Raw genomic sequence first — 23,754 nt, forward strand, 5'->3', positions numbered from 1 at the left:
TGGATGGAAACTGGTTAACTGACAAATTACAAAGTAATCGTATGTGGGGAATCATCATCCAATATGAGTATTTTTAGCAGGTCCTGCTGATTCTGTTCAATACCTCTTTTTAGTGGCCTGGGAGAAATTTAAAATCGTTGGTAAAATTTGCAGATGTTCTTTTTATCGGTTGAGTGGTAAACAATGATGGGGACTGTGTCAGTTATACAGAGTAATCTAGATTCATTGGAAAAGGGCTCAGTTGAAGAATACATGTTTTAGAACAGCCATATGAAATGTTGGACCTCTGGAAACAAAAAGTGTAGGTCACACTTACAAGATAAAGGGTACTGTATCCTGGAATGCATTGTTTCTGAAAAGTGCTTATGGTCGTGGTAGATAACGAATTGAACAAGAGCTCTCAGTGAAGTGCTGTAGCTCAGGGTAAAGATTATCCTTTGATGTATAAACAGGGGAATAGTAAGTGGGAATATGGAGTTGGTATTACTAGAGCTCTGAGTGGATACACAAAAGTGTATCCACAGCCAATCTGCTATCTGTGAAAATTATTTACGAATATCCATGGATTTGCAGGGCTCTACACTGGGGGCTGGGCTAAGGCTCCCATGCATCATCTTGCTGGAGTCCGGTTGGTCAGAGCCCCTGGCAGCTCTAGGGAGTCAGTGCGGAGTCACGGACCCTCCACTTGCCCTCAGCCAGGTGGGGAGCCTGGGAGGGCAGGGTCACGGCTGGGGACTGCCCTCAGGCCCCCCTCCCCACCGCACCGCGGGCAGGTGAAGGGTCCACAACAGCTCTATGGCTGGGCTTCATGCTGGCCTGGGAGGAGGAGACCTGTGGAATTGCCCGAGGGCTTCTCAGGCCCCCCACCCAGGGCAGGTGGAGAGACTCAGGCTCCCCACAGCTGCCCACCCAGCTCTTACTATGACCAGGCTGCGGCTCCCAGCCGCCCCCCCCACCCTGACTGGAGCCAGGTCTGGGGGAGCCACGCTGGCAGCTATGGGGAGCCATGGCAAAGCTTCCACCTGCCCTGGGGAGCCTGAGCAGCCCACGGGCAGTGTCCCAGCCTCCCGCCCAGGGCAGGTGGAGAGACCCAGGCTCCCCAAAGCTGCCAGTGTGGTTCTCCCAGACCTGGCCTGGGTGGTGGCTCAGAGCCACAGCCTGGCCACGATAAGAGCTGGGTGGGCAGCTGAACGGAGCCACAGCAGACCCTCCACCTACCTTGGGCAAGGAGCCCGAACAGCCCCCTGCCCAGTGTCCCTGTGCCCCAGACTCCCGCCCAGGGCAGGTGTCGGATCTGTGCTGCAGTTCCTCAGAGCTACCTGCCCGGCTCTTACAATCAGAGCCCTGCATGGATACAAAACTTGTATTCGCATCTGCACTGCTATCTGCAGAAATGGTCCATGGATAAAAAGTGGATACCCACGGACTTTGTATGTAGTACCAATGAGAGCATTACTAGAATGCTGTGTCCAGTCTTGATGTCCACACTTCAAAAGGGAATTGGAATGAGTTCAGACAAGAACTCCAAGAATCATTAGAGATCTGAAAACCTACCTTACAATGAGAGACTAAAGAAACTCAGTCTCTTTAGTTTATCCAAAGAAAGGTCAAGAGGTGATTTGATCATTGTCTGCAGGTATCAACGTGGAGAAGCAATTTTTGGTAATAGATGGCCCTTTAATCCTAGCAGAAAAAGGCACATAAGGAGATCCCAATGGTTGGAAGTTGGAGCTTCACAATTTTTGGAGTAGAAATTGGGAGCAAATGTTTAACAGTGAAGGCAATTGACCATTAGAAGGCAATTGACCATTAGAAGAGCTTACCTAAGGATGTGGTGGTTTCTCCATTGCTTGAAATCTTTAAAACAAATCTGTATGTCTTTCTGAAATATATGCTATGCTCAACAGATGCAGAAATTACTGTGTGAGGTTCTATGGTCTGGTAAGCAGAAGATTCGACAAGATGATCAGGATGGTCTCTTCTGACCTGAGTAGTGGACGTAGATATGTATAAAATTAATAGTAAATAAATTGTCCCTTAAAATAAGTCATTAAAGATCTTTGGCACTTTTTAGATTAGAGATATCAATCCTTTTCTTCTAGCCAAGTTCTGTTTTGTGGTAACATATTCACTCACTTTATATCACTCATGATTTCTATTAGATACTATTTTCTTCACTTCCTGGATTACGCTACAGTTAAACAAATTTAATCATTTAATAGATCGTGATTCTACAGTCATATCTGCAGGGCAGATGGTTGTACTCTCATGGTTCTGATTACAAGATTAGGTCCTAAACGCTCCAGGGCGGGAATGATGCATTTAATTGCGTTAGGCGCTATACACACTAATATAGGCATTGATCCTGATTGGGGCCTGATTGTATTAATATAAATATTATGTTAAAATCAACAACTTGAATACATTAGCTTGGTTGTTATGTTTTCTTGCAGGCAAATATTCATGTGAGCGCTCAGCAGAAGTTGCGGTATGGCTGGTTGGCTTATATGCTGGGAGAGAGAGCTACTAAAAAATTCAATAAATACAGCAAAATCTTTACTGTGGATGGCAACTTATCTTCTGGGAAGGGCAAACTTGCACAACAAATAGCAGAAAAGCTAGGTATGGCTGACTCTTTTTCTGTCCTCTATAATATTTTATGGAACATAACACATTGCAATCCTTGTACAAGCAAAGGCACTGATTCATCAAGTATCAGTGGTTTGGGGTGGCTTGAATAGTTCTTCGCTGCTGCAGTTAATATAGTGGTTTGACTGGCAATGAGAATACCAAATATATGGCAAACTGGGATTTCTGGATGTCACATTTTCCAAATATGTGAGCAGTTGTAGGGGTGTTGGTGGAAGAAATCCTGGCCCTAAGGAAGTCAGTGGGAGTTTTCTCAGTAGGTTGTCTTAGGTTACACTGCAGTAAGGATGTTCTCTCAGCAATAGATTGGGGTTATAAGAAGGGTGGACAGGGAAACGGCTGCTCAGAACAACAGTTTAGAGGCCATTTTGAAGAAGGAAGAAGAAACTGAAAGACATTATTTTTAACTTGGTTGTGCATCTCTAATCATGATGGCATGATGCAATTCATTGGAGAACATTATGTAGTAATATTTTGCTTATAGCTTGTGGAGATGAGTTATAAATCTGTAAATAAAATAACTTCACTTTAAACTATAGTTTTAAAAATAACTAAAATAAATGGGAAATGTCTAGTTTAAACCAAAGCAAACTATTTTATGATCTTGATTCCTCTTTGTCTCAGGTATGCAGTATTTCCCAGAAGCAGATGTGCATTATTTGGACAGGGTTACAGGAGATGGAACGCTATTGGATGAGAAATTTAATGGCCTTTGTAGTCTAGAGAAATTTTACAATGATCCTAAATGTCCTGATGGAAATTCATATCGCCTACAAGCCTGGTTGTACAGTAACCGTGTGTTACAGTATTCCGATGCACTGGAGCTCCTCCTGTCTACAGGTTAAGTTTTGTTTCTAAATTAATTGGTGAATTTGGATTCTAGAGTTAAAAGTATTAAACTGCCTTTAACAGTTTGACTGCCCCCCATAGCTATATTTTAAAATATAAAATCTCATTATTCCATTAGTTTTTGAATAGTCCTTTTTATAAAGTAGTGTTGAAAAATAAGAAACCATCTGAATTATTAAAAAACGAAGTAACAGTTCGGTTGTTAAGAAAACATTCTGAATGTAAACGGTGCTATTTTGTATTATGCCTGTCTAAAAGGCATCACACTGTGATGGTGAGCTTCATTAGCTCTTTCAGGAGGAGAGCAGAGTCAGGTTGGTAATCTGTCAGGTCGGCTTGGCGGAATTTTCTAAAGGGAACTGCACTTAGACCTGTTAATGTGGCTTTTTGCATATAATCATTAAGGTGGCACAGTTAAAATCAAAGTCCAAAAATACGTAACTCAAATTGTACAGTCATCTTTCAGGATAAAAATGCACATTGCCTTGTAAGGGTCCATACCTGTGGCCACTCTGTGTCTAAGCAGAATTGATCTGGAAGCTTAGGGGGCGGGAAAGTGATTTTTCTAACATTCCGTCCTGCAAGCTTGACCCGGAACCTGAAAGTTAAGCAGAGGTGTTTCTGGCTCACACATCACCAAGATTACAGATTCTGTGCTGATGTGTAAGCCAGAAAAAAAATCTGTCTGTCTTCTATAGCTGTGTCAGATTTGCCTCGTTAACAGAGATAAAAATTAACAATCTTATTGTAATCAGTGTAAAGTAAGCAAATGAGAGGAACAGATTGGTTAGGTAAAGAAGTTGCTATTTCCATAGCCACTTTTGTACCCTAACTATACTTTAAGGTTCCAGCAGCAGCATTAACTCAGCCATCTTGCACCTGCTATGTTTGTTACATGTATTTCTAGGGTAGCCCTCACTGTAGTATCCGAGTGTATCTTTCCTATAAAGAGGAACAATAATATAGACTCTAGGACTGGAAGGGACCTCGAGAGATCATCAAGTCCAGTCCCCTACCCTCATGGCAGGACCAAATACTGATAGACCATCCCTGATAGACATTTATCTAACCTACTCTTAAATATCTCCAGAGATGGAGATTTCACAACTTCCCTAGGCAATTTATTCCAGTGTTTAAATACCCTGACAGTTAGGAACTTTTTCCTAACGTCCAACCTAAATTTCCCTTGCTGCAGTTTAAGCCCATTGCTTCTTGCTCTATCATTAGAGGCTAAGGTGAACAAGTTTTCTCCCTCCTCCTGATGACACCCTTTTAGATACCTGAAAACTGCTATCATGTCCCCTCTCAGTCTTCTCTTTTCCAAACTAAATAAACCCAATTCTTTCAGCCTTCCTTCATAGGTCATGTTCTCAAGACCTTTAATCATTCTTGTTGCTCTTCTATGGACCCTCTCCAATTTCTCCACATCTTTGTTGAAATGCAGTGCCCAGAACTGAACACAATACTTGAGTTGAGGCCTAACCAGCACAGAGTAGAGCGGAAGAAGGACTTCTCGTGTCTTGTTTACAGCACACCTGTTAATGCATTCCAGAATCACGTTTGCTTTTTTTGCAACAGTATCACACTGTTGACTCATATTTATCCTTGCCTTCACATTAACAAACTACATTTCAGACGGGCTCTCCTCATTATGTGTTGCTTATTGCATCACTGGAAGGTATTTGGATATCAGGGTGATAGGTGTGCTGTAAAAACCTGTATAGAATCGATCAGTTGGTACGTTCAGTAGTGCTGGAGATGTATGTTTGTTTGATATTGATAATGTATGCCTGATATTGTGTTGAGGGGTGAAATCTTTACTCTTTTGGTACGTTAACTTGCCCAGAGAAGAGTATGTTCCAAGATTATGTAACTGTAAGAGCCTGACTGTTGCTTATTATCAAATAGAGATGACTTGAGATGTTGTTGCAGCATGGTTTTATCGAGCCTTTCATGATTAGAACCTGTTTGTAATCATAGGACAAGGCGTAGTGATGGAACGCTCTGTTTACAGCGACTTTGTGTTCATGGAGGCGATGTTTCAACAAGGCTATATCCACAAAAGATGTAAGTCCTTATCTGCAAAAATGAAACGTAATTTGTAACACTGTCTGAGGAATGTGGTGGCCATGTAAACAGATGGAAAGGCAGTAAGTCTGAATCCTTAATGTCTAAAGGTGTCACTTAGCCAGTGGGCCATGCTACTAACCTGTGCACCAAGTAACTCTCTAGCTGCAGAATTCCAGTCCCTTTTCTTCAGTTTTATTTCTTTAACATTAAAGTTGTTGAACACAAATTCCTCCTATCAATTATGTTCTTTTCCCTGATTTGGGAATATCTGCAGAAGCACTCCTGCTCCTTGCAACTCTCCCCCTAATTGTCTCTTGCTACCTCTAATGAGGACCAGGTGATCTTCAAGCTATTACCTGATCTCTGGCCACATAAAGTCAACTAGGAGACAGCTGTTTAGGGCTAGGCCCAATTCCATTTAAAGGGCAAGCCATCTTGTGATGCTGTTTAAAGGTATTCTTAACAGATCAAACAAAGTTACTTCTACAGTTTTTTTTAATGATTACCCAAGCCTCTTAATCTGTGGTGTGGTGTTCTTCTACATTTCCTTTCACACTTCTTATCACAACATCTGAGTGTATACAGGGTATAGTTCTCCTGTGGTTATCCCCTTAAACTTGCCTGGATTTCAGTGATACTGTAATTTTTTGTTCTTTCATTAAATCATAATCTATTGCTATGGAAATAGTCTTTGAGTAAATCTGCAAGGGAAAATGGGGCAGATTAGGACGAAGAGCTAACTTGGTGATCAGCAGGCAGGAGAAAGATACAATACAATATTATTAAATCCACACTGTTGCACAGATGAGAATAAAGCTCAGGTGTTCCTGGCTCCCAGCTCTCTGCTTGGTGGACTTGACCATGCTGCATCTGGTGCCTGCCTTCCCAGCCCCTAGTGGAATTATTGAGATGCTTCAACTCAGAAGTTGAACTAACAGCAAGAATTTTTTCTATAAGATGAGGATTTATCAGTTGGAAGGGATAGAGGAGGAGAAAGACTTGAATGTATTGATTGATCACAGGATGACTGAGCTGCCAATGTGATTCAGCTGTGAAAAAGGCTAATGCAGTGTTAGGATGCATCAGGTGCAGTAGTACCAGTAGAGACAGGGAAGCATTAGCATCATTATACAAGGCACTGGTGAGACTTCATCTGGAATATTGTGTCTAAAAGATGAATTCAAACTGGAACAGGTGCAGAGAAGAGCTACTAGGATGATTGGAGGACTGGAAAACCTGCCTCATTGGAGGAGATTTAAAGAGCTTGGTTTTTTTAGCTTAACCAAACGAAGACTGAGGGGAGATATGATTGCTCTCTGTAAATATGTCAGAGGGATAAATACTAGGGAGTGGGAGGAGTTATTTAAGTTAAGCACCAATGTGGACACAAGAATAAATGGCTATAAACTGGACATCAGCAGGTTTAGTCTTGAAATTAGATGGTTTCTAACCATCAGAGGATTGAAGTTCTGGAACTGCCTTCCAAGGGGAGCAGTGAGGGAAAAAAAACCTAACTGGTGTCAAGACTGAGCTTGATAAGTTTATGGAGGGGATGGTAAGATGAGACTGCGTGCGTGCTCATTGTAGGCAATCTGTGACTGCTAGCAGCAAATATCTCCAGCGCCCGGTGATGGGACATTAGATGGGGAGGACTCTGAGTTGCTACAGAGGTGTGTCTGGTGGGTTTTGCCCACGTTCTCAGGGTCTAACCAATTGCCATGTTTTGGGTCGGGAAGGAATTTTCCCCTGGGTCAGATTGGCAGAGACCCTGAGGGGTTTTCACCTTCCTATGGAGCATGGGTCACTTGGAGGTTTAAACTAATGTAAGTAGAGGATTCTCTGTCACTTGAAGTCTTTAAATCATGATTTGAGTACTTCAGTAACTCAGCCAGAGGTTAGGGATCTATTACAGGAGTGGGTGGGTGAGGTTCTATGGCCAGCAATGTGCTGGTGGTCAGACTGGATGATCTTGATGGTCCCTTTTGGTTTTAAAGTTTGAGTCTGTGAGAAGTGAGGCAGCTTCTTGAGCCATGCAGGAGTATTTCATCCCAGCTGAGAATGGTCCTTAGAAGCTTCAAGGGGGAGCCCATGAGCTGCTGAAAGAGTCAGAAGTCTGTAGAAATGACTCTGAAATGAAGCGTAAAAACCTTCCCCAAAATCAGTTGTTCTTGCATGGTGGTTTTTGTCAAGTACAAGTAGATAAGCCCGTTTGGAGTTTGTTTCTGAGGTGATATTTCGGAGGTGATATTTCGGAACAGTTAAACATTTTTCAGAAAGTGAAAAACCCTTGTCTGTCTTACCTTGTATGTTTTAGATGTCTTGTCTGATTCATGTTGGATTTAGTTAAAAACAAAATCACCTGTTGCAAGAGACCACTGTTACATTATAGGGTTCAGTCCAGACCAGTGCAGAGTTGTCACTTCTTACCTGTAACACTGAGTGCCTCACAATGTTTTGCTAGCATAGTTCCCATGCGTGCAGGTCACACCCCAAAGTGACTGTGTACTAGACCAGAGGCTCTGAAACGGGGAGGCACGGAATGTATTCTGATGCACGTGTGTGTGTCTGAGAAGCTTTGGGGGGGAAAAACTTACTGTGCATGTTTCACCCACAGCAGTGCGTAACTCTTCAGGTTTGAGGGGGACAGGGCATCCATCTTAGACCCTGGCAGCTGTTCAATATGCTGCCCTTACTGCTGGTGGCAGTACTGCCTTCAGAGCTGAGTGCCTGGCCAGCCACTCTCTGGCCGCCCACCTCTGAAGGCAGCACAAGAGTCTTGGTTGCAATGCTGTGACCCTCCCACAATAGGCTTGCAATCTCCTTTTTGGTCAGGACCCCAAGTTTGAGAAACATTGCTCTGTATACTTAAATGGCTCTCTTTGAATCAGTGTCTTACTGTTTTTAATATATAGTGAGAGTTGAAGGACCCATCGTTCTCAGCTTGTAAGAGCTATATTTTCTTGTATCTGTCTAGTGATGGATGCCAACGATGGCTTCTGCCCTTATTTATATCACCAAAAGTTCAATTGTTTCAAGAGGCATGATAATACTCAGGGTGCTTTTCTCTTCCTGTGAGTGTCCTATGCCCTTGCTGATCTCCATGTAAATGCAGTTTCCATTGTTTCTGGTCACACCTAGCTTAATTTACATAGCTATGACATTCCCTCCTGTCTGGGTGGGAACTGTTCTTTCCTTTCTTCAACCACATGCTTTAAAACATAATTAGTTGATTCAGTTGCTTACCACTTGAGGTTCAGCCCCCTATCTTTATAGATCAGTAAACCTTTGAAATGAATTCTTTGAGACCAAGCTTCTCTCTCCTGGTAGGTGTAGATGCCACTTGCTAGTGTGAGGTTTGCCTCCATCCCTCATTAGCTTGATTCCTGTTTGCTGCTTATGTGTAAAATTGAGGAAAACACACGTTCCTTTGGGCATGGCTACACTTGCAGATGTAGAACGCTGTGAGTTAAACCAGCCCTCGGAGAGTGCAGTGGGGAAAGCACTGCATGTGTCCACACTGTCAGATTCAAGTGGCCACACCAGTGGCCATTAGCAGCTCTTGCAGTGCCACGGAGAGCAGTGCATTGCGGTAGCTATCCTAGCATGCAAGGGGCTGCAACGTGTTTTTCAAATGGGGGGGATGAGGTGGAGTGGACAAAGAGCGTGTTGTGTGTATGTGGGGGGAGAAAGAGTGGGTTTTTGGAGGGCTGAGAGTACGTCAGCATGCTGTCTTGTAAGTTCAGACAGCAGCAGACCTCCCTCCCCCCACCTCTCTCTCCCACACTCACAGCAAGCAACATTCCACACTAATGGTTGTTTTGTCCCAGAGCTTTGAAAGGGCATATCCGCATTCCTGCAGCCAATTCCAAAATAATGGGAAGAGTGGCTACTTGACTTAAGGGGATTATGGGACGTTTCCAGAGGCCAATCACAGTGCCGTAATACAACACCTTGTTCACACTGATGCTGGGGCATTTTAGCCGAGGTGCAGCAAGTGTTGTGCTTCTCATGGAGGTGAATTACCAGGAGCGCTCCAGCTGCAGAGTCCAGGCACTCTAAGTGCCTTGCCAGTATGGACGAGTCGTGAGTTAGGGCTCCCGGGACTGCTTTAATGTGCTCTAACTTGCAAATGTAGCCAAGCCCATATTTTAGGATTGACCTGTTTAACAACTTACTTTACATACCTGGCTTAAAAATATTTTAGTTAACATTCCTGTATGTGTCCATATCGCTTTATACCCACCACGTGCATACATGATATGAAGCGATACCTCACAAGGCATATTATTATTACAATAGCTTGTAAGGTGTGAATACAGGGGTGCTTAGTGTCACAACCACAGAGGAGAAATTTAATGCAGAATGGATTTATTTGGAAGAATTTTGTGGAGAAAGGTGTGTTTTAAAATAAGGCTTATAATAGAAAGTTAGTCACAGCCCACTGTGTTGTTCATGCAAACAGCTCAGGAACCTTAGAACAATAACATCTTGTTTAGGAACACATCCTTGTGCATAAATCTTGTTTTTTAGGGAACAACTAATCTGTTACAAAACACCCAGCAATACTGATATCCTCAAACAACATACACTGTACCAACCATAAATATGGACATCCCAGTAGAGACAATGACAGTGTTTTATCGGTGATGCTAAAGATCATCTTGCAAATCTGGAAATCTCTCCAACTATTTGGATTAGAACACAATAAAATATATGTAGCCAAATTCACCCTCAATTTCCACAGACTTCATTGGAAAGGCACTAAAGATGAATTTAACGGAGGCATTCTAGGCTACAGTTGAAAAAGCTACTACAGAAGAAAAGATTTTCATAGAAATCTGTTCATGGATGGTTATTTCTGCTTGTGCCCAAAGACCTCGGTCATGGTTTGAGTGAAGGGGGAGGGTCCCAGACTCCAGCCCGAGCCTGAATATCTACACTGCAGTTAAACAGTGCTGTAGACCAAGCTCCACAAGCCTGAGTCAGCTGACCCACGCCAGCCGGAGTGTTTAATTGCAGTGGAGACATACCCAGGGGGTCTTTCTTTACTGCAAGCTGAATCTGGATTTTAACTAGTCATCCTCCACCCCACCATCCACGCAGGAAAAACAAGTTTGGAGGTGTTTTAAGCCCAGGCTAATTTACTTGACTGAGTCTGCGTGTTAGAGCCTGGGTTCCACTTCAACTCTGGCTGGAATCCACCAATTTTGCTGTGAGGATGCAGGCAAGATCATTCAAATGTAGATAATTCTCCCATGCCTTCCCACAATTCTTTGCAAGGTACAGAGAAATTCTCCCACAATTGCCTTGGAAAGAACCCTAAAGCTTCTTTGCACAAAGAACCCTGGGCTATGTCCCCAAAGCTGCATGGAGAAGTGTAGAAACTCTGAGGGCACAGTATGGCTGTGTGGGAATGCTTACACCTGGACTAAGCTAGCTCAGGTGCCTAGATCTGGTGGTGATTACCCAGGTTAACGTCTTTCCCTATGAGAGAGCCCAGAGCTGTTGGGAAAGTAGCAGTAGAGCAGCAGTTCTCAACCCAGCAGCCCGTGGACTGCATGCTGCCCGATTAGCTCAAAGCTGCAAACCAGCTCAGCTGTGTGATGAAGGCAGGCTTGTGTGCTGGGGTCCGAGAGGTTCCCGCCTGCCTGGCGCAGAGTGGACCAGGCTGCCCCAGCACAGTTGGGTTGGGGCCTGGGCAGCTGCCTGGCCCCGCAAACTCCAGGGTCCGGGGCAGCCAGCCGGTGCTGTGGCCCAGGTAACACATTGTGGGACGCATATGCAGCCAACAATGCGTAATAAGTTGAGAACCACTGTAGTAGAGTGTCTGGTGGCTCCACGGACTGTAGTGGGAGGGAACACTGAGCTCACAGATCAGTGCACTCAGATGCTGGGCATCCCAACTGTCATAAACAGATAGCTAAGGGTTAATGTCTCTTTCACCTGAAACACCTGACCAGAGAACCAATCAGGAAACTGGTTTTTTTCAACTTTGGGTGGAGGGAATTGTGTCTCTGAGTCTTTTGTCTGTCTGCCTGCTTCCTCTGAGCTTTGGAGAAGTAGTTCTATTTTCTAGTCTTCTGTTTCTAAGTGTAAGGACAAAGAGATCAGATAGTAAGTTCTATGGTTTCTTTTCTTTGGTATTTGCATGAATATAAGTGCTGGAGTGCTTTGATTTGTATTCTTTTTGAATAAGGCTGTTTATTCAATATTCTTTTAAGCAATTGACCCTGTGTTGTATCATCTTAATACAGAGAGAACATTTGTATTTTTTCTTTCTTTTTTATATAAAGCTTTCTTTTAAGACCTGTTGGAGTTTTTCTTTACTTCAGGGAAATTAAGTCTGTACTCACCAGGGAATTGGTGGGAGGAAGAAATCAAGGGGAGAGCGGTGTGTTGGATTGCTAGCCTGATTTTGCATTTCCTCTGGGTGAAGAGGAAAGGGCTTTTGTTCCAGGATTGGGAACGGAGAGGGGGAATCACTCTGTGTAGTTTCACAGAGCTTGTGTCTGTGTATCTCTCCAGGAGCACCTTGAGGGGGGAAGGGAAACAGGATTATTTCCCTTTGTTGTGAGACTCAAGGGATTTGGGTCTTGGGGTCCCCAGGGAAGGTTTTTCAGTGGGACCAGAGTGCCCCAAAACACTCTAATTTTTTGGGTGGTGGCAGCAGGTACCAGGTCCAAGCTGGTAACTAAGCTTGGAGGTTTTCATGCTAACCCCCATATTTTGGACGCTAAGGTCCAAATCTGGGACTAAGGTTATAACACCAACAATATTCTCGTTCATCCGAGACATCCCTTGCTGGTGTGTGTGTTTGTGTGTGTGTATTGTGGGAGAACAGATGTGCCTCTCATGCTTCCCCTCAGATTTCTTTAAGACTGGATAGGTTTGTTTTTTTTGTGGAGTGACGTGACGTGGTTATTGCTCCTTTTCTTCCTAGACTCCTGAGAATCCATGATTCTCTCTAGAACCCCCTTTGCCCCGCCTCCATGTTCTCAGTGGGTGCAGCTCTCTTCATACTGTGGCTATTGGAAGTAGCAGCCTGCTGCCTTCTGGCAGTGTCCACAGCTGCCTCTGCCCATGCCCTCTGCTGTTTCTATAAGAACCTACCTGTGCAGGTTGGGGGAAGGGTCACTTTTCTGCAAGTTCATGAAAGGAGGGAGGGTTGGAGGCAAAAGGGCTAATGCAAAATAATTAAAGGGAACTGGAATTTGCGGCTTGTTAGGCTGAGGCTGTTCCTGTTAAGAACAATGACCTCAGTGACTCTGGCAACATTTAAGTCAGAAGTAAACTACCCTATAATGTGATAGTGGCATATGAAAGACTAATATTTGTTGCTTATTTTCTATTTCTGTAAGGCTCTTTCAACTTTAAATTTGCTAAATCCCCTTGCCTGGGGGAAAACCCCAACCTGAACTGTGTATTCCGGCTGAAATCTTTGCAGGAAGATTAGACTTCATAAACACTTCTGCTGAGCAGACAGACTTCTCTGAAAATAAAATGCAGTTACAAATGCTGACAGAATCCTTTCAAGAGGCTGTATTGATCATTTACCTGGTGGGTGGGATGATGGTGATCAAAATTAAACTGTTTCTTTTCTATTGTTTGTTCTTGAGCTTCATTACATACGTAGAAATACTTAACCGTCTGTATTCTCCGATTAAGGAATTCCCTGCTCTTGTTTTGTTTTTTTTCAGGTGTTAATCACTATAATGAAGTCAAGGGCATCAGTATCTGTGAATTCCTGCCACCTCATTTGGTGATCTATATTGATGTACCAGTCTCTGAAATACAGAAAAGGATCCAAGAGAAAGGAAAGGTAATTCTAGCTGTTAACTTGCTTTTTTGTGTTAAAATGTCGTGATCAGGGCCTTGTGCATGAACCCTCTGTTGCAGAATTGTGCTCCAGAATCTCAAGTTTTATTTTTTATTTTTTTTTAAATTGTGTTTCATCCTCTTGTGAAGAAAACCTTCAGAAATGTTCGGAGTCCCATCAGTGAGGTTCTTTCTTCCTGGGCATGTGCTTGGCCTGACATGTCAGCTCAGACAGGTGAATTATTCTTGACTATCTCCACAGGGAACTACTGCTGCCACAGAAAGTTGACTGACTTAAAATGTCTGCATTGGAAACTCTTTCGGCTGGAATTTTCCAAGGAGCCCAGGGGAATTAGATGCCTGACTTCTATTGGAATTCCTGGCCTTCACTGCTAATCATTTTAGTACAAACATCCTGCTCTGACTGGGCTTATCCCAAAAGTCTTAGCGGCCTCTCCACTCAACTGCAACCTCCCCTTCTGACAACCCTTAGCATGCAGTTATATATTGTCAGCATATGGTCGGTGTAAAACGAATGGAGCTACTGTACTGATTGCTATTAACTTCATCTGTGATTCAGTAAAAATCTTTTTTTTAATATTTAAATGAAATTGCAGTAGAGGTTTCAACATGCTGCAGAAACCAGAGGCCGGTTCTTAAGTCCAGCTCATTGCAGAGTACACAGAGACTTGGCTATTATTTCATATTCACTGTAACATAGAAATGATTCATTTCCTAGTCTGAAATTTTGGTGCCTGAACTCTCCTGAAACTGGGATATTCTGTGAAACTCCAGGATGTTCTCCGTTTCTTTTCAAAGTCTTTTAAAAGTAGAATAGTTTTTGGGAGAAGAGAGAGAATCTGCCTTTTGTTAACATATGGTGCTGAAAGTTTTCTTGAATGCTTTGACTTCTGGTATTCTGTAGCAACATGTTTTAAAATTACCCCTCTAATGGTTCCAGAAAATTGGGTCAGTAACAGTCTGAGAGCAGGAGAGCTGTGGAGTGTTCTCCTTTAACAGGTAATCTGAACTTGTTTTCCTCTCCCCTTCCTCCTCTCCCAATGATATTGGGCCATGTATCAATAACTGCTCCCAGGTGTGATACAAGAGCAAAATGATGTTTACCCTGCACCTTGTTCAGAGGTTACAGGAAATTGGATTTGAGTGAGGAATTCAACCATGAGAAGTCTAATAATAATAAAAAAAAAAGCCTTTTATTCAGATATCTACAAACATTTGACCACATCTGTTTTCCAAAGCCCTTTGTGTGTATGTTAGAATATCTGGGAGGACAGCTTTGTGCTTGGAAATTGCTGTGCTCGCGTCAAAGCAAAGTTGACCATTGTTCAGGAAAGGTGTATATGTAGTGGGAAGAAAAAAAAACAAACAACCACACACAGGCAGTTTTTTATAAAAGCAGCAAAGAGTCTTGTGGCACCTTTTAGACTAACAGACGTTTTGGAGCATGAGCTTTCGTGGGTGAATACCCACTTCGTCGGATGCTCATGCTTCAAAACGTCTGTTAGTCTGTAAGGTGCCACAGGACTCTTTGCTGCTTTTACAGATCCAGACTAACACGGCTACCGTTCTGACACTAGGCAGTTTTTTGTAACTTTACTGTGATAAAATTCTGCTAAGATAGGTTTCTCACTGACCTGAGTTGCTTTGTATATCACAGTCTTGCACTTCTTTAATGTAATAAAATGCCCGACAGATATTCAAACCATGACTGGACATTACTCTTTTGCTTAAAGAACAGGATCTTACTTTATGCAACAGTAGTAATGGACCATTTCTTAACTAGAGGAGAGGTACTCCGTTTAAATTAAGCTGCTTTTTTGAATACCTTATGAAGCCCCGTGAGAAGTTTCTAATTTTTACCTCCCTCTGCTCATCTTGGGGAAAATAGAAGTGGTCTTCTTGACCTTTTTATTCTGGCACAAACTGCTCCTACAATAATATTTTCTCAGAGGTAGAGGCCTTGAAGGGTGAATATATTTATTAATATATCATTGTTCGTTAGCAGCAGCCCCTGGGTCTCTTCTATCTGTTTACGTTAATGGCTTGTAGTTGGCATTGACTGAACAGTAATTAGAGTCTTGGAATAGAGAAGTACCTCTGTGTGCCCAACTAACTGAGGAGCCTGATTCCCCAAGGTGCTGCACTCCATCTCTGATGTGCAGGTAGGGGCATTCTGTACTTCACTGGCAGGATCAGGTTGTAAACGGGTAGGGAAAGAGCAGAACAGATCTGCTCTTAAGGGAAGCAGGAAATCGTGATGAAAGAGCTATATAGAGAAACTGATGCTTGCTGTTGATGGGTAACCACTTGACGGTAGATTTGCAGTCCACTTAACTTATAAGAAAAAGTTCTTCGGCTTTGTATTGCGTGCACTGATGCTTATCTGCTTGCCTAAAAATTAGGGAGAATTATATTTGGGGTGCATGCTATAATCATGTAATCAATCCTCGAGAGAAGAAATGATGGATAGTTGGCCCATTCTGATTAATGTGCTAAAAGGATCGATGTGGGCAATCCTTTTTTCTTTTTCTTTTTTTTTTAACCCGCTGACTACACATAACTTCCTTAAATGTGTAGGTGAGTAGGATTAGTCATCTATTTGGAAATTAATCTGTCTGGAGCCTGTTCTTGGTAGGTAATTCTGTTTGTGTAAGCTTAGAAAAATTGAGATTCTCCCACCTTTCATCTCAACCTGTTAGAGAAATGTCTCTTTGGCTACATCTTTACTACCCACCGTATCGGTGGGTAGCAATCGATTGCTCGGGGATCGATATATCGCGTCTCATCTAGACACGATATATCGATCCCCGAGCATGCTTGTATCGATTCCGGAACTCCAGCAACCCGAACGGAGTTGTGGAATCGACATGGGGAGCCACGGACATCGATCCCGCCCCGTGAGGATGGTGAGTAATTTGATCTTAGATACTTCGACTTCAGCTACGTTATTCACGTAGCTGAAGTTGCGTATCTGAGATCGATTTTCCCCCGTAATATAGACCAGCCCTTTGTGCCTTCTTCAGCAGTGCTTGCCTTTTTCTGTCTTTCCAGACTCTCTCCTGTACCAGGAGAATCCTGTTTATCTGTATCGTTATTAAAGGAATTGCAAAACAAATACATTCAGCTGTATGGAGAACATACAGAAAAGTACAATGAAAAGCTATGATTCTACAGCAGCTGCAACTTATTCCCTTTGCCACCTATGTAGCGTTCGATATGTTAATGCAATATTCTATAATCCCAAATACTCCGTATGTTACTTGTAATTTTGAAGTCTTCATAAATGCATGTGGATGTAAATGACTGTTTGGCTGTTTAATGCAGGAGCTGTGCTTCAACAGATGGTGTGGGAGCCATGGCTTCTACTTGGGATCTCTGGAATCTGTACCAGTGTAAAAAGAAAACAAACACCCACATTTCACAGCCTTTTGTTTTCTTTGTTTAGCCCCATGAGAAAAAGGTGTCTCCTGCATACCTCCAGAGCATTGAAGATATCTACAAGAAATCTTTCCTGCCAGAGATCAGGTTAGCAGCTTAAGCCATTTTGTGTGACACATTTATGCAAAACTATTTGTGCATGTAGAGCTAGAATCGCCACATATACACTTGATTCAAACTGCTTGTATGTAAAAATTTTCCTTGTGTTTTGTTACCATATTAAACTGTGGATGTAGTAAGTTATGCACCTACACAGTTGGGTCCCTATGCTAGTGCTGAAATTTACCCTTTGAAATTATTCACTGCAGTTACCCTTCATGTCAGGGAACCCTGGCTACCAACATCATAGAATCATAGGACTAGAAGGGACCTCAATAGGTCATCTAGTCCAGTCCCCTTTACTCATGTCAGGCTTAAATATTAACTACATCACCCCAACAGGTGTTTGTCGACCCTGCTCTTAAAAATCTCTAATAATGGAGATTCCACAACCTCTCTAGGCAATTTATTCCAGTGCTTAACTACCCTGACAGTTAAGAAGTTTTTCCTAATGTCTGACTGCCCTTGCTGCAATTTAAGGCCATTGCTTCTTGTCCTGTCCTCAGAGGTTAAGGAGAACAATTCCCCTGCTCCTTGTAACAACAACAGTTTTCAAGTACATAAAAGGTTATTTCCCCTCTCTGTCTTCTCTTCTCCAGATTAAACAAAACCAATTTTTTCGATCTTCCCACGTAGGTCATGTTTTCTAGACCTTTTAATCATTTTTGTTGCTCTTCTCTGGACTATCTCGAGTTTCACTACGTTAGATGTTCAATTGCTTCTAACCTTTTTGGTGAAAACTGAAACAAATATGTCATTTTAGCACTTTCGCCATTTCCATATTTTCTGTTACTGTTTTCCCCCCCCTCAATGAGTAACAGGGCTAGGCTGTCCTTGGTCTTTCTCTTGCTTCTATTGCATTTGTAGAATGTTTTCTTGTTACTGTTTGGCTCTAGGTAGTTTAATCTCATTTTGTGCCTTGGTCTTCCTAATTTTGTCCCTTCATACCTGTGCTATTTGTTTATATATCCTTTGTGATTTGACCTAGTTTCCACTTTCTGTGGGACTCTTGTTTTTTTCTGAGTTTCAGATCATTCAAGATCTCATGGTCTCTTGCCATACTTCGGATCTTTCCTACTCAGTGGGATAGTTCACTCTTGTGCCCTTAATAATGTGTCTTTGAAAAACTGCCAACTCTCTCTTAAACTGTTTTTCCCCTTAGACTTGCTTTAGTGGGCTTAAGAAAGATGAAAGATTTTATTTGAACTTTTAGTTTCCACTAGCTTTCTAAAAGCATAAATTTATTTTGGGGGGGGGCAGAGTAGTTGCTAATGGTCACTTGAATTGTAACTCAACTGGATTTCAAGACTGAACTCAAGTCCTTATGTGGTAGAAGCATTGAATATATTACAAGATTTATGGACCCATAATTTATCGAATCCATAATTCGATGCTTTTCATCTCAGTATCTCAGAGCACATTGTAAACAGCCTCACAACTCCACAGTTGGGTGGGGAAGTATTATCGCATTTTACAGAAGGGTGCACAATAATGCAGAGAGTTACTGGTTTGCTCACAACCAAGCAGTATGTCAGTGATAAAGCAAGGAATAAATCCCAGGATTGGAGATTGCTGTACTCTTTATTCCAGCTATGAGAGATGTGTTCCTTGCCTCTCTTCTAGTGATACACTGTGGGTATTAGCATCTTGGGTGCTTATCGGGTTGACAAGATATTGTGGACAGCCTATAGAGGTGAAGAGAGCAGTTTCCTAGAGTGGTGTCCAGTAGCTTTAGCTCTTTATTGTAGTCTGTGTTTGTGAGGGAAGGGGCATTGCAAGATGGGGAGGAGCGGAGGTGTGCTAATATGATCGATCACCTGCCAGATTTGTTGGGAAAGAATACTTGCCCCCTCCCCCCCCAAAAAAATAAAAACGCAAAACAAACTTCTCATGTGGTAGCTCTATAGTTGTCTGTTTTTTTAATTTTTATTTTTTTGGACAACTGATAATTAAAAAAATAGAGAGGGATTTTCACATCTATCTCTTCCTTTAACTCTCTGTCCTCCTATCCCCTGTGTCAACCACTTTCTTAGCAGTCTTCTGTGGCCAGAAAAGACTCTTTTTAGTTGATTTTTTGTGGAGCTTCTTTTAATTGACATTCACTCCTCCCTAACCTGTTAGATTGGATGTGCTCTTCTCTGCAACACTCCTAGCTCTGTCCTGGTAGGAAGGAAGGAAGGATCTAGGAACTGAATTTGAGATTGCAGTATGGTAACTCTGAGCAATACTGTGGAGACCATTTGTTCCTGTTCCAGTTCTTATAGGAGAGACCCATCAAAAAACTATCTTGTGGGCTAAATTTGCGTGAAAGTAGGTGTCTTTGGGGCAATTAACATAGGCCATTTCTACACTACAGGTGCTCTTATGGTGCTGCAGTTACCACTCTGTAGTGTGGACGCTTACTGCATTGACGGAAGGGGTTTTTCCATCACTATAACTAATCTGTCTCTGAGCAGTGGTAGCTAGTTGGACAGAAAAATTCTTCTCTTGACCTAGACCCAGCTACTTAGGTAGACTTAACTGTGGTGCTCTGGGGGATGAATTTTTCGCACCCCTGAGCATACTATCTATATTGGTCTAACTTTTAGGTATAGAGCATGTCATTCATGGCATGTCGTGGTGTGATGACTCTGGTCAGAAAGGGTAACTTTCAAAGGTCACAAAGCTAACCTGGATTTAAATTAAAACAAGGTAAGTATCATCAAGCTGGGGCTTGGCTTCTAAATTCCCTCTAAGCTGCGTGGCCAACTATTAAGCCCTGCGCAAGGGCTGAGGGCTGCAGCATGGGGAGGCGTCTCCCGCAGCATGGACCTGCCTCAGCTGGGGGAGAGGCGCCCCAGCCCTGGCACGGACCTGCCACAGCCGGGAGAAGCGCCTCTCCCCCCTAGCCCAGATGCTGCTGTGGGGGGAGAGACCTGGGGGGAGTCCTCTCTCCCTGCTGTAGACCCCAGACAGCTCATCCCCAGCCCCACCACAGAGCCCGCACCCCCAGCTGGAGCCCCAGCTCCACACCCCAACCCTTTGCCCCAGCCCTGAGCCCCTCATCCCCGGCCCCAACCCGGAGTCCCCACCTCCCGTACCCTAATCCTCTGCTCCAGCCCTGAGTCCCTCTCTTACACTCTGAATCCTCGGCCCCACTCCCACCACATGAATTTTGGTATATGCATCAATATGGAGGTGATGTGTGAGACATCACCTCCATATTGACACATATACCAAAATTCATTCCACACATGCGTGGGAAAAATTAGAGGGAATACTGGTTGGCTTGTATTTACACCTGTTATCTAGTCTCATTGATATAAGTCAGAACAAACCTTAAGATGTATAGTCCATCTCTTGTTTTCTTGCCGTGACTCCCAAGATAAATGAGGGTAATTGTGCTGCCAGCAATTGAACTAAATAATTTCATGTCATCGTCTTGAAGCCTGACTGTCATCTGGGGCTTGTGGTGTTGATGCAGCTAAGGTCAGCTGCCTCCCTTGGTGAGTTCACCCCCACTGATTAGCAGCTAGTGCACAGCTGTCAGAACAAAGTTGGAACTAAAGGCTGAAGAGAGAGGATGGGAAACCTTACTACTCCCATTCCTGCGGGCAGAATTGTTTTAATTCACCAGTGAGGAGAAAAACGTTGCATATTCTTTGGATCAAATCGAGCCTCTGAAACATACCACGTTATTTCATTCAGGTTAAATCCTGGTCTAGCTGGTCCTGCTGTGATTTCAACTCTTCATCTGTATGTGGTTTAATACACTTATTAAGCAATCACTCTGCTCGGCATCTCCAGTATATGGGCTTATAACAGCCTGTCAAACTGAAGTTTGTACTCGGTTTCAAAAGAGGACACATCTGTCCCTATGATGTTTAAAAGTTTAAAAGTGTTAGATGAAAACAGGAGGTTGATGTCATACTGGAGATACCAGAACCTCTCCATGCATCATCTGATAGTCTCGTAAATGCGGGGATAGGTACTCTCCATCATGTTGAACAGACCACTTCAATCTTTTTGGTGGTCTTTTCCTGGCCAGAAGCCTAAAATTGCAAATCTGTTCTTAATCTTCATATCTATTTCTGCTATCACTGAGCAGCTGCTTCCTCTTTGTGAAAGCCTGCCAAGTATCAAGTAGCTTGATCCACTCTCTAATGCAATTGCCAGTTTAAAACTCTGTATTTGGTCAAAAAAACTCACTATCCTTTGTTTAGTGAAACTTGAAACTGAAGATGCAAATACCTGTGCTGCATTGTGATAACAGTCCCCTTTGGGTGGGGCGGGGGGAGGGAAGCAAGGCAGTTTTGTTCCTCTGCCAGTTGACTGTAGGGAGATGAACGTTGGAATTGAGGATTTCAAGAATTCTACAGCTTTTTCTTCAAGTAGCATCCCTGTGGGTGCTCCATTGTAGGTGTGCTTGCATCCTTGCACTGCTGATCGGAGAACTTTGGTATCAGTTTCCGTTCAGCCTGCATGTGCTCTGTCTCCCCTTGTGCCCCGCCATGAGTTAACCAGCACGTGTGGGCGAACTCCATTTGGTTCCTTCTTAACCACAGAATCCTTGATAAGAACTCCGAAGTAGAGGGGTAGAGGGTTGGTTGTGGAGCACCCATAAGGCCACACGTCTTGAAGAACCATCATTATTGTACAAAATGAGTAAAAAGAACAAAATAATGAAATCCCTTCTTGTAACCAGAAAACTGTTTAAACATTAAAGAGCCAGGGCAGCGGCTCTCTAGCCAGAAATTGACTGTATATCAGTGCAGTGAAGTGCTTTGGGATCCTTTTGGAATAAAGAGCATATGTTTCTTATTAACCAAGATGGACCACTATTAACTCAGGCTTCAAGCTGATTTTGGCCTCCATGCTGCTGCTGTCCTGCATTGTCACTTACTGGTAACATGACTGCTGCCAGCGGTAAGCTTCAGATTGCCAGGTTTTACTTCCACTTTGGACTTGCAGGTTGTTCTCCTAAGCAAAAGGTGATTTTTCTCAGAACTTCTTTTAGCTGCAAATTAAATAAAATGCCAAACTTAAAAATTGCCGGGGCTGTGAACTTCCATCTTTAAAGAACCTAGAAGGAAAATAAAAGGGTCCAATATTGCTATTTGTTCCCATAAAAAAGCACAATGGTGTCTTTTGAATGCACAGGGGTTTACTTGGGAGAAGCTGGGGGGGACGGGACGGAGTGGGACAAGCATGGAGTTAGAGCACTGCAAGAAGTGTTTGTGAATCACAGGAGCGAATGCAACCAAGTTTGTTACTTCTGTTGCGGTAGTGCCCAGAAGTGCCAGTTAGGCACCAGACCTGATTGTGCTAGGTTCTGTACAAACACAGAAAGATGGTCCTTGAGCCAGGGTGCTTGCAGTTGGTGTTGTGGGCATTTTTCCATCCATAAGTATGGACCCAGCTTTAATGTCATATTGTTTGTTACCTTTTATCTTGGTAAATTAAAGATAAACAATTTAATCCTCTCCAGAAATAATCTGCAAATGTAGTGGTTATAGTAAAATGCAAGACTTTCACTGAATTTTGGGTCAGACAGCTGCTAATAATTTGGAGAGTGGTTGTCTGGACTGAATAGGAGCAGAAGTGCATAATTAGGACAAGTCTTGTATTAGCAAACTCCTACGTTCAGCTGTACTAAGATAGTTTTCAGTTAATTCTGACATTTGGAATATTAAATGCTTTCATTGCAGGAAAGAAACATTGAGCAATACAAGGAGCGTTCTACTGCAACAGCTTCTCCAAATAACTCCTCCACCAAAAAATCTTAATTTGAAATTATTCCATTTATCTTGATGTATTACATCTTAATTTCATTTCAGCATGAATAATTGAGGTCTTTTTTTTTTTCTGGGGGGCAAGGTAGCTATATCTAGTAATTTTAATATTATTTCTTTTCTTTTGCAGTGAGACCTCTGAGGTTTTGCAGTACACAGCGAGCGAGGCGCAGGATGTAGAGAAGGTAAAAGGGCTTGCTGCATGGAGTTGATATCATAAAGCTTTGATTAAGGAAATCTGGTTTTTGAAATGCATTGTTCTGACCATCTTTTGTAGTTAATCTTGGATTTGCAATTTAGTCATGTCTTTTAGAGTAACAGCAATATAAAATAATCCACTCTAGTCTTGGAACTAGTTTCATTTAAAAATTAAAGGGAATATTTTATTACTTTGCTAGACAACTACTAGTGGATCTAAAGTTTGACTCCTTTTACCATCCCACAGATTCTTTGATCTGAGAAAAATGTTTGTGATAACTGTAAGAGCCAGTTGCTGGAAAGTAGTCATGCAAGTACAAATATTGAGACTGCTAAAAGGCCAGTCACTTGATCTGTATCGACAGTTGCATATGGTATCTGCAAATTGCAGTTTTCTCTCCAAATGGATTGGTGCAGATCAGTGTGGACATGGCGAGAATCAACCAAATTGCAGGATAATAGGCCAGTTTACAGTATCCAATTTGATTTACCTGGGGTTGACTCACTGTAACTTTATCCTGGAAAAATGAAGTCCACTTGGTCACAGTGTGGGGAGAAGTCAGAGAAATTTGTAGAGGATTCATAATGGGATAATTAAGACCTTTCACCTCTTGTTTGTTGATTTGTATCTAGAGTTGTGTCTAGTTTCTAATGCCTGCTCACTGTCTTCTATAGCTTTGGAAAAGTTTGTAGTAGTTTTGATCCCTCATCAAAGGACCATCTTTCATTTTCAGTATACAACTCCTTAAAAGTACAATCAAATTTTATACAAGTGATAAGGTTCTGCACATCTCCCAAGATCTACATTACCCATAAGAACATAAGAACGGCCGTATCGGGTCAG

General features: G+C 42.7%; 1 protein-coding gene across 2 annotated transcripts in view; it reads left to right on the forward strand.

Annotated features, from left to right (window-relative positions):
- NDUFA10 (NADH:ubiquinone oxidoreductase subunit A10) overlaps positions 1 to 23,754 on the forward strand; it is a 65,239-nt gene that overhangs the window by 1,342 nt on the left and 40,143 nt on the right. For both annotated transcript variants that reach the window (XM_030579664.1, XM_030579665.1), the window contains exons 2-7: positions 2,454 to 2,622; positions 3,274 to 3,489; positions 5,479 to 5,565; positions 13,266 to 13,387; positions 16,850 to 16,929; positions 22,843 to 22,897. In XM_030579664.1, the coding sequence (XP_030435524.1) occupies positions 2,454 to 2,622; positions 3,274 to 3,489; positions 5,479 to 5,565; positions 13,266 to 13,387; positions 16,850 to 16,929; positions 22,843 to 22,897 (729 nt within the window). The remainder of the gene's footprint in view (positions 1 to 2,453; positions 2,623 to 3,273; positions 3,490 to 5,478; positions 5,566 to 13,265; positions 13,388 to 16,849; positions 16,930 to 22,842; positions 22,898 to 23,754) is intronic.

The sequence above is a fragment of the Gopherus evgoodei genome, chromosome 11 (genome assembly GCF_007399415.2).
Source record: "Gopherus evgoodei ecotype Sinaloan lineage chromosome 11, rGopEvg1_v1.p, whole genome shotgun sequence".
Lineage (NCBI taxonomy): Eukaryota > Metazoa > Chordata > Testudines > Testudinidae > Gopherus > Gopherus evgoodei.